This window comes from Dermacentor albipictus, unplaced genomic scaffold (genome assembly GCF_038994185.2).
Source record: "Dermacentor albipictus isolate Rhodes 1998 colony unplaced genomic scaffold, USDA_Dalb.pri_finalv2 scaffold_23, whole genome shotgun sequence".
In the NCBI taxonomy this organism is placed as follows: Eukaryota; Metazoa; Arthropoda; class Arachnida; order Ixodida; family Ixodidae; genus Dermacentor; species Dermacentor albipictus.
The window spans coordinates 1,233,381-1,245,498 of NW_027225577.1; the positions used below are offsets into that span (position 1 = coordinate 1,233,381).

Sequence of the window (12,118 nt, forward strand, 5' to 3'; positions counted from 1 at the left end):
TAGATAGATAGATAGATAGATAGATAGATAGATAGATAGATAGATAGATAGATAGATAGATAGATAGATAGATAGATAGATAGATAGATAGATAGATAGATAGATAGATAGATAGATAGATAGATAGATAGATAGATAGATAGATAGATAGATAGATAGATAGATAGATAGATAGATATTCTTAATACAAGCGTACAAGGTAACTTTACGACCCGTTGGTCGTGGTTAACCTTCCTGAATGCGCCAGGAATCTGCTCCTCCATAAAAGGATGGGAGTGCAAACTGTCTAATGTAACTCTGAGTGTTCCTTATCCCATCGCACACTGAAAGTACCTTGTATATGAAATATTGTCTCTGGAGTGTGACAGACGCAGCAGTATGAGTTCCGTCCAATAGTCCAACAACTGCGCTTCCTGTCCTACGAGAAGCTTGCAGTTGCGCTCCTCCGTAGCTAGCTCTAAAGGGAGCCATTTCTGCACATTTCATCGAGACCACGTCTGATGATGACGCGATAGCCCTGACGTTAGCTCTGTAATTAATTCCTTATGAGAACTGCCAGATAGGATAAATTCGTCAAAACATGGCCTTCACTTTGCACTGAGACGCTTCCAGGAATACAGCGACACGGTTGTCAAAGACCTTATAGAGAACAGAAGCTATCCCAAGTATATTCGCCTCCGCAAAGGGACGGCGCAAACGTTAGATTGCCGATGCGCTCAATTTGCCGTGAAAATAGTAGTTAGTTAGTTAGTTAGTTAGTTAGTTAGTTAGTTAGTTAGTTAGTTAGTTAGTTAGTTAGTTAGTTAGTTAGTTAGTTAGTTAGTTAGTTAGTTAGTTAGTTAGTTAGTTAGTTAGTTAGTTAGTTAGTTAGTTAGTTAGTTAGTTAGTTAGTTAGTTAGTTAGTTAGTTAGTTAGTTAGTTAGTTAGTTAGTTAGTTAGTTAGTTAGTTAGTTAGTTTTGCAGCACGTAGCTCTAGCCTTGTATGTTACCGTCGATTGCCCTGCACGGACCAGCGAGATGATCCCAGCGTGCAAAGTTTGATAGCTGGGAATAAAGCCTGATGCACAAGGTTTCATAAAAAATCTTGTGTCTCAGCTGTGTCGGTGTTCAAATTTGTGCGCTGCAGCCCTTTGCTCAAGCGTGCCAATCGATAAACTTACCTGAAACGTTTGAAAGATTTATATACAGTCTCTTTATTCGAGCTCTTTGGAGAGTTCAAGACAAATGAAACATAGAGGCAACCAATAGCCGATACATCTTCATTGTTTGTCTTGAGGAAGCACTGCTGTGTTGCACTGTTCTTTTTTTGAATATAAATATGTAACACAAAAAGCTTGAACTTTATGGGTTTCAAGGCGTACTGTCTCGAGACGCAGGTGCGTTGGAAGTACAGGATTATATTCAATAATTCCAGCTTCCGTACAAAGGTCCGCCTTTCCACTCATGTAAAGGCTGAGCGGACACTCTTAATTGCTTCTCAAATGAATTAACCAGCACAGGCACGTCTTGATATGTCACTGAAGTGACGTCTGCGCAAACACACACACACACACACACACATACACGCGCGCGCGCGCGCGCACACACACACACACACACGCACGCACGCAAGCACGCAAGCACACACACGCACACACACACACACACACACACACACACAGAGAGACGCGCGCGCGCGCGCACATGCACACACACACAATAAGCGCGTACATTGAGTACGGTCGTCAAGGCAAGCAGCACGGAAAAAACATCTCAATATATCCGGAACTCAAATGCTACCTCGCCGCGACTTTCACACAAGCAAATGAATGACGAATAAATCAAAGCGTAAGTGTTCCCGCGACGACTGCTGAGAACTCATAAAGGTAACCGCCCAAAGCATGGCTGTAGGCATTACAACGAGACATTGGAAATGTATGAGAATGGCAAGGAATCCTCTCTTCCCCGCAACCTTGAATTAGGCGGGCTTCGCCGTAGATGACCTCGTTTTGTGGAGGAGCCCATTTTAAGTAAACAACGGAGTTGAGTAAGCACTAATAAAGGTATGAACACCTTTGGCGCAGGTGGTGAATGCACCTTATCTGTTATTACCTGTTACTAATTGTTGAGGTATAATGTTGCACTATACAGAATGAAAAAGCAAAAAAAAGAAGCAATAGAGGGACATCACCAAGCCACGACACGACATCACGACACGACATCACCAAGCCATAGTTACATGCGACATAAGCGATCAACCGCGCCGTCGCGTTGCCATCCACATATGTTACTTCATAAGAATCTATGAAGGAGCTTATGAGAATTGGATGATGAAAGCTTTCATGCTAAAGGCATGTTTTACGACAGCAGCACTAAATGGCTCTTTGTTTTATGCGAATGGAATGCTGCACGAATGGTCCATTAGTATGCGCTGAGCGTCGTTGAAAAGTTTCAGGAACGCCAAACCTTCAAGAGAAAGAAACGAGAGAGCACGCTCGCAGAATAAGAACTACGAATTTCCAGGAAAAGAAAAATGACACGTGTCCATACGTGTTGTTTATACCACCGGTGGCTTGTGTTTTTCTCGTTGGTCCCATGATAGGAGTGTGGCTGTTGATTTCACTTTCAAATTAACACATGGTGTTATGATTTTGACTTCACCTAACTCATGATATTGATAATTTTGGCAGCTTCTGTCGCTGGCTTTTCCACAACATTTCACTGTTAATGTTTATACATAAAGGACCTTTTCTTACATCTGTATGTGTTATTTCTTTCCTTTTTGTGTAAAATAAAATAATGGTCCTAAGTCGTAACCGTTTGTGTCATTGCTTTAGAGAGAGAAATATAAACTTTATTGATGTACTGAAGATATGAGCCTGAGGGATCGCCCGGCGTGCCACTCTAGGTGTCGGGTGATAATTATCATTTTTCTGCATTGAAACATGTCAATGCTTTTTAACTTAAGAGTTTGTATCTTCCTTTCGGGTAATAAGTGAAGTGGGCACGCTGTTTCATAACTGTGACTGCATATCGTTTCATCTGCAGTGTAACGGCAGTGTGAAGTTTGCTCCCATGCCGTCTCTTCAACAAGGTCTTCGTTCCACACTTGCCCTGACTCTATGGCTCTCGCGGGTCACCTCATATGTAGACATCACGGAGTGTTCTCCAACTATCTTATTATATAATCTATGTTGCGTCGGTGTGCTTTCTCTCAAAGGCGTGCACATAGAGTAATTTTTTTAGCAATTTTAATGGCGCCGTTCTGGACGCCATAGATTAGGTATTTTTGTCTACTTCTGCGCAGCCAGACGACCTAAATAGGATACAGTCTGCCTTCCTAATGCTGTGATGATTTCGGCATAAAATCTTCGCTCCTGCCTCCTACGGCTGAGTTTACCGTCTCTAAGCGTCTGCTATTATACTCTACACAACATTTCATTTTACAAACAAACCAAGTTCGCGTTTGCGTCTACTACGTCTTCCTACGACTGTATTTCTGCAGTTAATTTATCCCTAGGCTAGTAAAAAAAAGGGGGTATGCTTCTTATGGAATGGTTTCACTAAATTTCATCTTAATACATCATTTTACTGCGTTCTGGGCAGCTTTTTTGTATTGGCTATGAGTGCTACTTAATGTAGCCGGCACTCAGATTTCGCAGCAGTACTAATGAGAGCAACCGAATGTGATCAAGCACTTTAGCTCATTGCCGAAAAACATTCACACAAAATACCTGCGAATGTCTCCTCAAAATATCCTTTAAAAAAACAAGACACTTTAAGTGTCATTAACCATAACTCTTGAACACCAGCCTCGGAGACGGGGAAATTTGCCTCAGTTTATTTTGTATTGCAGTGCTCTGTAAGGCTCTGAGTGTCGAGGCTGCTCTTGTGATTATGATCCTGTGTACACAGTGGGTGCGAAATTTTTGAGAATGGTGTGGATTTATCCTAAACAGCATGTACAGCACAAGTGCGTACAACATTCATAAATCTTGGTGCGGTTGCGCCATTATGGAAAGTGTGCGTTGCCTTACAAAGAAGTCTGCGTCCAACTACTCAGCGTTTACATGTGCTAGCAATCAGGCTCTACGTGAGATCAGCTACTCAGGTGAAATTAGTATGTAATTAGATCCATGTTTTTTTTTAAAATAAACTTCTTCTAGAACGTGTGTTGGTTGCGCCAAATATTGGACGTGCGTTAATGCACCTTCCACACTTCCTTCCCTGTCTACTGTGTTTTCTGTCTTCTTCAGCCTGGTCTTAAACGTTCATTGGTTGTTCCCTCCGCCCACATACATTCTTTCCCCTCGCTGTGTCATACGCCACACAGCAATAAGTAAAACACATATATGGAGGCACGTTCCTTCGAACTTTTCTCACACAGACAATGCCCAAAGGAGTCCAGCTCTTTTTAAAAGGTCTAAACGCTTTTCATTGTCTATTTCGCTTAGTTTTTATGGTGTCTATCCAAACCAAGTTGTGGGCCGTTCATGTGAGGCCAAAATTTATGGGGAAACGGGGCCAGCTGTTGTAACCACTTTTAGCATCACCAATTCTGAAAGGCGCGCAGTATTGATGCGAGTATAAAAAAATACAAAATATGCTTGATGCTCTGAAAGAATATTACCACGAGTGCCAAGAGAGAAGACATGAGTGTATTTCGTTATGCCAGGCTATTTGTTCTAGGCCTCTGCAGCAGGCTATCAATTCTAATACAAAAGCAAACCGCTGACAAAACTTACGGAAGGGGCAGTGCTTCAATATTGAATGACATGCTCGTACACTTGAGAGCGTGGGCTTACAGAAAGCAATCAGGCCTCTGGCAGTTTCTCACTGGAGCTATAGAACTCTACAGCATTTGTCAATGTTAGGTACCGAAAGTGAATTTCCTGATGCGGATAAGGCTGATTTTTTTCCCGTCGCCCAGGGCTTGGCTAAATAACCTAGTCTCTGCTTCGCCCCAGGCGATAAGGCTTCAGCGCCAGGTGGCCAAGGCACATATTTCAGGCACATACATAAAACCTGCTCACGGCGAAATATTTACTTGTAATTTCTGGCACTCAGTATCTAACGCAGAGACGAAAGGAACGGCAACTTCGAAGTATAGAGGCAAAAAATATTTCTTTCGTGCTAATACAGGAGCAATGTTTAGCCTGCAAACCTTCGTGGGGAGACAATTTAATGACGTCGTCGTCCAGATAAGCGGAAAAAGAATAGGCTTTAAAGTGCATCGTCATACCCGGCAAAGGCTTCTTCTACAGCTTTTCTCTTGCTTTCTGCATTGTCTAGCGACGACATAGGTTATAATTCCTACAACCATGCATGTTCGAAAGCGTTCCTGCATTGCGTTGATAGCTGTGAACTTTAGAGTCAAATGCATTAGGGAAAACTATGACCGTTTGAGCCTGCGGCAAAAAGTGCTACAGGGTACAACATCCATGCTCGGGAAATCCTGTTCATGTAGTTTTGGCAGCGGCCAATTTTGACCCGGGGAAACTCTTGCACGAGCAATTGGTGTAAACTCAAAGTGTTCTACTACCAAGCATGTAGATCTAGTTTAGCTAGGAACTAAAAGACGTGTATAAACTTCATTCCTTAACGACTCTTTGTTCGAGTCGCCGTTGTCGGAGGATCCATCTGAGTCCCCATTCAGGCTGGGGACTGCATTTGTCGGGATTTGTTGAAGTATTTGACGTGGGCTACCAGCAGTGGGCATAGTGTAGGGCGAATCTCTTGCTGTGGCGTGGTCTCATTCTCCCAGATGTTGGGAAGGGAGGAAGTAATTCTTGATCGACCTAAAAAGTGTGGAGAAGAGAACACCTTGGGGCATTCCCAGTAAGTATGGAGTGCGATGGGGTAGTTGCCGCGTATACCTGACACGCTGGTTTGCCAAGTCTCGTCACAATGTGGTTTTGGATATCATCAATCTGTAGTCTAAGTGTTTGTTCCTGGCGGATTAGCGCAGCATCTTCTAGATCTAGTGCGTGTTTGTGACGGCGATGTTAAGAGGAGTACGTTGTTCTTGTATTCCTTGAGCCGATTGCGGTGTTTACGATGTTCGGCTGTGATACTTCTGAGGCAGTAGGTCTCGGGCCATTCCATGGTATTGCTCGGTGTTATGGCATGGCGAGCTAAGGCTTGACCCTTTTCAAAGACTTCTATCTCCTGACACTACCGAGCAACGGGGCGGTCGGCAGTGTTAGAGCAGTGTGGTGACTTGTAATGTATGAGCGCAGCAAATGCAAAAAGCCCCAAGCTACTGTGATCCCTGCTCGCTTGAGCATTTATTCCGCGTTTAAAACTTTATTTCGACATCGAAAAGGGCGTGCGCGAGCACCAAGATGACTTGCTTATTTGTTAACTATGCGCCCGACGAGACGCATACTAACGTGGGTGTTCACACTTATTTGTTGTAAGATGAAATCGACTGTCATATCATGCCATGTATATCTACGTATCTAATTTAATAGCAAAGTTCAAATATTCTAGTTACTTGTTAAATGCAAAGATATGCAGCTTATTCTTGTGTTTCTTCGCAATTGTGAACTTTTGCCTGTTTCGGGACACAACTTCACGTCCCCACGAGGAACGCCCATCGCGGAGAGTCCCCAGCGCTGACTGCCGCGTTTAGTTAGCCTGTTCATCCCAGCATTTAGGGGCTACATTACGTCATATACCATTTGCTCGTATTTTTTTTTCATTTTTCTTCATTTGTCGGCGTTTTCTTTATTATTATTATTTCTAATCACTCATAGTGCGTAAACTCCAAATGAACTCAAATGGAGTAGCAGTAAGTACTTGCTTCCAACACCTCCACGTGATCCTTAAGTAAAATCTGTATGCCAGTTTATATGCGCAGCCATTATTATCTATGTAAAAGCCCCGTGTTTACTTACCCTGCATAGACCCCACTCATGGTAGTGTGGCACCGAAGTGAACAGCCTTCGCAGCCAAGGCTGCCGCAATGCATTCAGTTCGTCCCGGCGGCGAACGGAGAGTAATCGCATTCGCAGTCGTGTCGTTTCTTTTTCGCAACGAACAGAATTGAAACGCATCTTTTATTGAAACTGTATAGACAACTTCACTACAGTGGCAACACTCCCGCATATTACGCATCCGGGACGCGCGGCAGGGCTTCTACGTACACAAACGACTGTACAGAGACAGAAAAAGAAAAAAAAGAAAGACAGAGTCCAGAAATAAGCATGCAGCGAATACACGCCTACGTACACAGACTTCTTCAAAACACGAGGCCCGTCACAGTCGGCGCCTAACGCTCGTCGAACGGTCACGCAGACCATTCGAAACAGACGCCGTTCAAGCACAGGCCCGTCACAAACAAACGTTCAGTGAGCGGCGATCTCGATTCAGCTCATTGTCCCATGAATAAACATCGGCACGAGAATTTGGTCGACAGTCTGCATATGTGTGTCGATTCTCTCTTTCTTTGCATATAACTCAAAAGAGCGTAATGGCATGGTGAGATGAATGGGAGGAAGGCGAAGGGGAAAATGGAAAATGCGCGTGTCGAACTTTTTTTGAGCACTTCTGCAGCACCGGTTTACCGTATTTCTCCAAACTAAATTAGGGAAAACGCATCTGCGAACAGCAGCTCTGGCTGCACACCAGTAAGAAAGATGCTCGAGCAAATGTTGTGCTGACCTGTATGCGCTTCGAGAAAGCTGGAAACAAAGAAATGTTTTGTGCAACGAATGTTGGTGAGTGGTGGTTGAGTAGAGTAAATGAGCTCTTTCCAAACTTGTCATGCAAACACAGGCAAGCTGCATCAGCCGGCGGGCATGTGTTATTAAATATGCGCAAGATAAAGTAGTTGGAATGACTAAACTAATAAAAACGGCGATTTGAAAACGAATGTATTGTTGAAATTGAATGCACGTGTCAATGGTTTCAATGTATGTGAGAATATGAGGACGACAGAAGCATTAGCCGGACATACTGAATGAAAAAAAAGGAAAGGAGATTATGAGAGAGGTTTTGGTAGTCACTAAATTATTTCGAGTGTTCGTTTATTGCTAATTACTACAGGAGCTTTGCGCAAAAGAAAAACAAAAAAAATAATAATCGACCTGTTCTGCTACAGAGTCGAAGGCAAAAGTCCAAAATTATCTCACAAGGACGAAATTCGCCTAATTTTCTCAAATCAAAAGTTTACATTGGCGGCTCATAAAGGTATCACACACAAGTTACATGTCAACAGGCAACACGTCGATAAACAATAAAAGCTGAACACCTTTTGTTTATCCCCCGAAACTTCTTATACCCAAGCATTGTATATATAATTCCAAAACAGAAAAAAAAAACACAATTGCTGTTACTCGATTTCATCCTTTTGGTACTTCAAAAGAAACCACATAGCAACGTATACGCGTGGTTATTTGCTCCGTGCACATGTAGTCAACGTGACATTGTCAAGGTACATCCCTTGCATTAACAATACATAAATGTACGCTCAATCCACCAACTGCACTTGCCAACAACGTACATTGAACGCAAGTAAAATATTTGCATTGCGTTTCTTTAACAGGAACATGTTACGCACAACAACACATATATAATTAGCTGCTTTAGCGCCGCGTGGGCTGGATACATTACTGCGCTTCCAACAACACATTTCGTTTGAATCACGTCATCATGACCACCGGTACAAAAATTTTATAGCCCAAAAATGTAAGCCGCTGATCCGGGAACGGTCACTACACTCGCCAGACGGCACACGTAATAACCCGACACCTTATCTGCGCTTCCAAAGAGCCCCTAATTTTGCGTGTCTTCTACGGATGACAACGATGCACAGTTGTAGTTGCTTTGGTGTCACCGAGTGCTGGGAACCTAGAGACTTCTTTTTTGACAGTCATTGGAAATAAGGTTTGTTACGGTTGCTTTCACGGTATATAGACGTACGTGAAGTTTACGTTGAGCGGGAGGACAACATATGGGCGCTTTCTTTTCTTTTTTGATGCATTCAAAGAAATTTATCATCAAAAGAAATTCTGGTCACTTGGCCATAGGATGGCTAGTACTGCATTACTACAGGCAAGCTGAGAACTCATGTTTCTAGCCCCTGGTTTAAAAAATCTCACTGGCTTAAAAAATGCAACCTAATTACACTCAATTAAAAGCGTTCGTCCACACATTTCAAGAAACGTGCACTGGCTCGTCATAGGTAGTCAACACAAAATATGAGAGCCAGTTCACGTGCTGTTTCGAGTTCAGTAATCCGGATAACCGCCGTCATCACTCCAAATTTAGCAACTGCTACACGGAGCAGCATGTACGGGATGACCTTGACCAGCAATCACATGCTCTGCGTTGATTATGTTAGGCCCTCCCAACGTTTAACCTTCCGCCCAACGCAAACTGTGATGCGACAACGAGAGAGCGGTGTGATCACTATGCGACACAATGACGCGTAGAACTGCCTCGGGTGCACACTACAGTCAAAGCTAATTATTCAAGTGGGGCCAACCGGAAACACGCGGAAGCGAGTTGTGCCGCACTCCTTCGCAGTACCAGAAACAGTGCTTCGCTGCTGCGTTTTGTTTTTCTGAATCTTTTTTTTTTCAAGCACACAGAAGGTCCAGCCGGCTGCAGCTACTATGCGAAGAAAGAAGCTCGGAAAGCTCAAACCTGTAGAAGAACAAAGAAAGATGAAACATAGTTGGAAAACATCTTTCTACAGCGCTCAGTTAAGAGGCGATTGGTCAACTGTTCCGTTAGAGGCGCGGAAAGGAATAGAGGGATGTGGTTGCGGGAGCTGCTCGTGTGAGGCGGTTCCCGCAGCGGGTTGGCACGGGCGTCTCAGCGTCCGGGCCCAAAGGGATCGTTGGCCAGCTTGAGTCCTAATCGAGCCTTGGCGGCCTTGGCGCCAGACGCTCCTCGCGTCATCCCGAAGTCGAGCATGCCGCGGGACCTCTTCGGCATGACGTCGAAGTTGCTGCGGCGAGTCAGAGACACAACGTCGCACAAGTCACAAGTACCGCCAATGTTACGCGGATGTCATCAAGAACAGTTTCTAAAGTGACACTGAAGACAAACTCTTAATCAGTTCAGAGTGACTGAGTTTTTTTTTGCGAAAACACCCCTTTAGTTAACTGTGCGGTACTAGGTTCATTATTAGAAGAGAAAATTGTCCTAAAAAAATGTATATCTTGAATTTTCCGCCAAAGCGCTAGTGCTGGCACGTGACGTCATAGGCTTCGAAGTCTGTATATGTATATATAAGTCGTCGTAGTTCAGTATAATTCTCGATGCCTCCTAGGTTTGGTCTTTGCCAGAGTACAATTTAGTTCATCTTTACAGATCAAGACTTGACTAGCCCTGGTTAGATTTGACCGTGCATTAAAATTTACAACGTCACAGGGTGCAGGCGTGGAAACCTAATGGTACCGTTGCCATCTGCATTTTGTTCTTGTGCCTTTTCCGGCTTACAAAGAATTTTGTCACTATCGCCGTGGCTATATTTTCTGTTGTAGTAGGGTCATTTACTTACCAGGCTAAAATAATTTTTCTTTCTTCAGGGTCCCTTTAAAGGAATGTAAAGAATCTGCACGTAACTTATAATGCTAATGAGAGCAACTTTAGCAGAACGCAAGTGAAAGAATGAGACTTGGAGCGATATTCCGAATCCGTCAGCTGGTTCCATCGGGTAGTCTCTTTGGATGGATGGATGGACGGAAAAACTATATTGCGGTCCATTAGGTAGCGCTAGTTTTCAAGCCGGAAGCTGCAGGCCGCTCCCACGTTGGGACCGAAACGCCAAGCCTTTCGGCCGCTTCGCGGACCCATTGGACTGTCCATGGCTGTTCTTCAAATGTGAGACTACGTATCGCTGCGTCCCACCGCTCTTCAGTGTTGTCCTTGTCGCTGCGTAACACGGAGCAACGCCAGAGCGTATGACTAAGACCTATGGTGTCGTTATATTTATCGCATGTTGTAGGTGTAGAGAACGCGGATAGATCTTGTTGATTAGAAACGGGAGTCCAAGAGTTGAAAGAAGCTATGCCTCCTGATGCAGCTCAAGTCAGGCCACTAATACACACTCGAAGCCATACTTTCAAGAAGTAAGATGCTGCAGTCAGCTGGAAACGTTTTATGGATGACTTTCTTGCTGTGCTGAAAGGTTCGAAGCCTCAGCGCAGGGTCTTTGCTGTTAAAAAACGTACTGGTTTTTTTTTTTTAAAGTGTGCGTAAGGACATAAGTTCACAAATGAATTGCCAGTAGATGTTCACCTACAATTGCTAGATATTCTTATTTATTTATTTATTTATTTACAGTACCCTCAGGGCCCAGAAGGGCGTTACAGAGGGGGGTGGGTACAACAATAATAAAAAATACATGCTCAAACAATTATTAGTATTAAGGTGATAAATTCAAAAGATAATCAGTTATTGCAGTCTTGAAAGATGATGCCTCCTCGATGCAGGCGATGGAGGGGGGAAGGCGGTTCCACTCGGCACTGGTTTTCGGCAGAAATGAGTCAGAGAAAACATTTGTGCGACAGAAAGGAATGAACACTTTAAACCGATGATCAAGACGCGACGACATGTACGAAGGCTCTGAAATTAAGTCTTGTTTAAGCGAGCTGTTTTGGTAAAAGATTTTTTGAAAAAGGCAGAGACGGGAAATTTTTCTTCGAATGTGCAAGTTAATAAGGCCAAGGTTCGACTTCATTAAAGAAACGCTAGATGTGCGGGAATAATTAGAAAGGATGAATCGTGCTGACCTGTTCTGAACTGACTCAATGTTATCTGCTAGTCTTTTTTGACCAGGGTCCCACACAGATGACGCGTATTCTAGCTTCGGTCTAATTAGTGTTTTATAGAGCAGTAACTTCAAATGGGGTGGGGCTTTTGAGAAATTCCTGCGAATGTAGCCAAGAGATCTGTTTGCATTGTTCGTGATATGTTCGATGTGCGCATGCCATGAAAGATTACTGTTTAGCTGGATTCCAAGATATTTATAGGAAGTCACGTGCTCAAGGTTAGTTTCATTGATAATATAGCCGAAAGGAGTTGGTGAGTTCGAGCGACGTGAGACAGACATAATTTTGCATTTAGTCGGATTTAAGAACATTAGCCATTGTGAGCACCACCTTGAAATGTTATCTAGATCTTT

General features: G+C 43.5%; 1 protein-coding gene across 3 annotated transcripts in view; it reads right to left on the reverse strand.

The window, feature by feature from the left end:
• Positions 1 to 7,026: 7,026 nt before the first annotated feature.
• The window catches only part of LOC135898902 (diuretic hormone class 2-like), a 375,756-nt gene continuing 370,664 nt past the window's right edge, over positions 7,027 to 12,118 (reverse strand). For all 3 annotated transcript variants that reach the window (XM_070529526.1, XM_070529528.1, XM_070529527.1), the window contains one exon: positions 7,027 to 9,937. In XM_070529526.1, the coding sequence (XP_070385627.1) occupies positions 9,802 to 9,937 (136 nt within the window). In that variant the 3' untranslated portion in view covers positions 7,027 to 9,801. The remainder of the gene's footprint in view (positions 9,938 to 12,118) is intronic.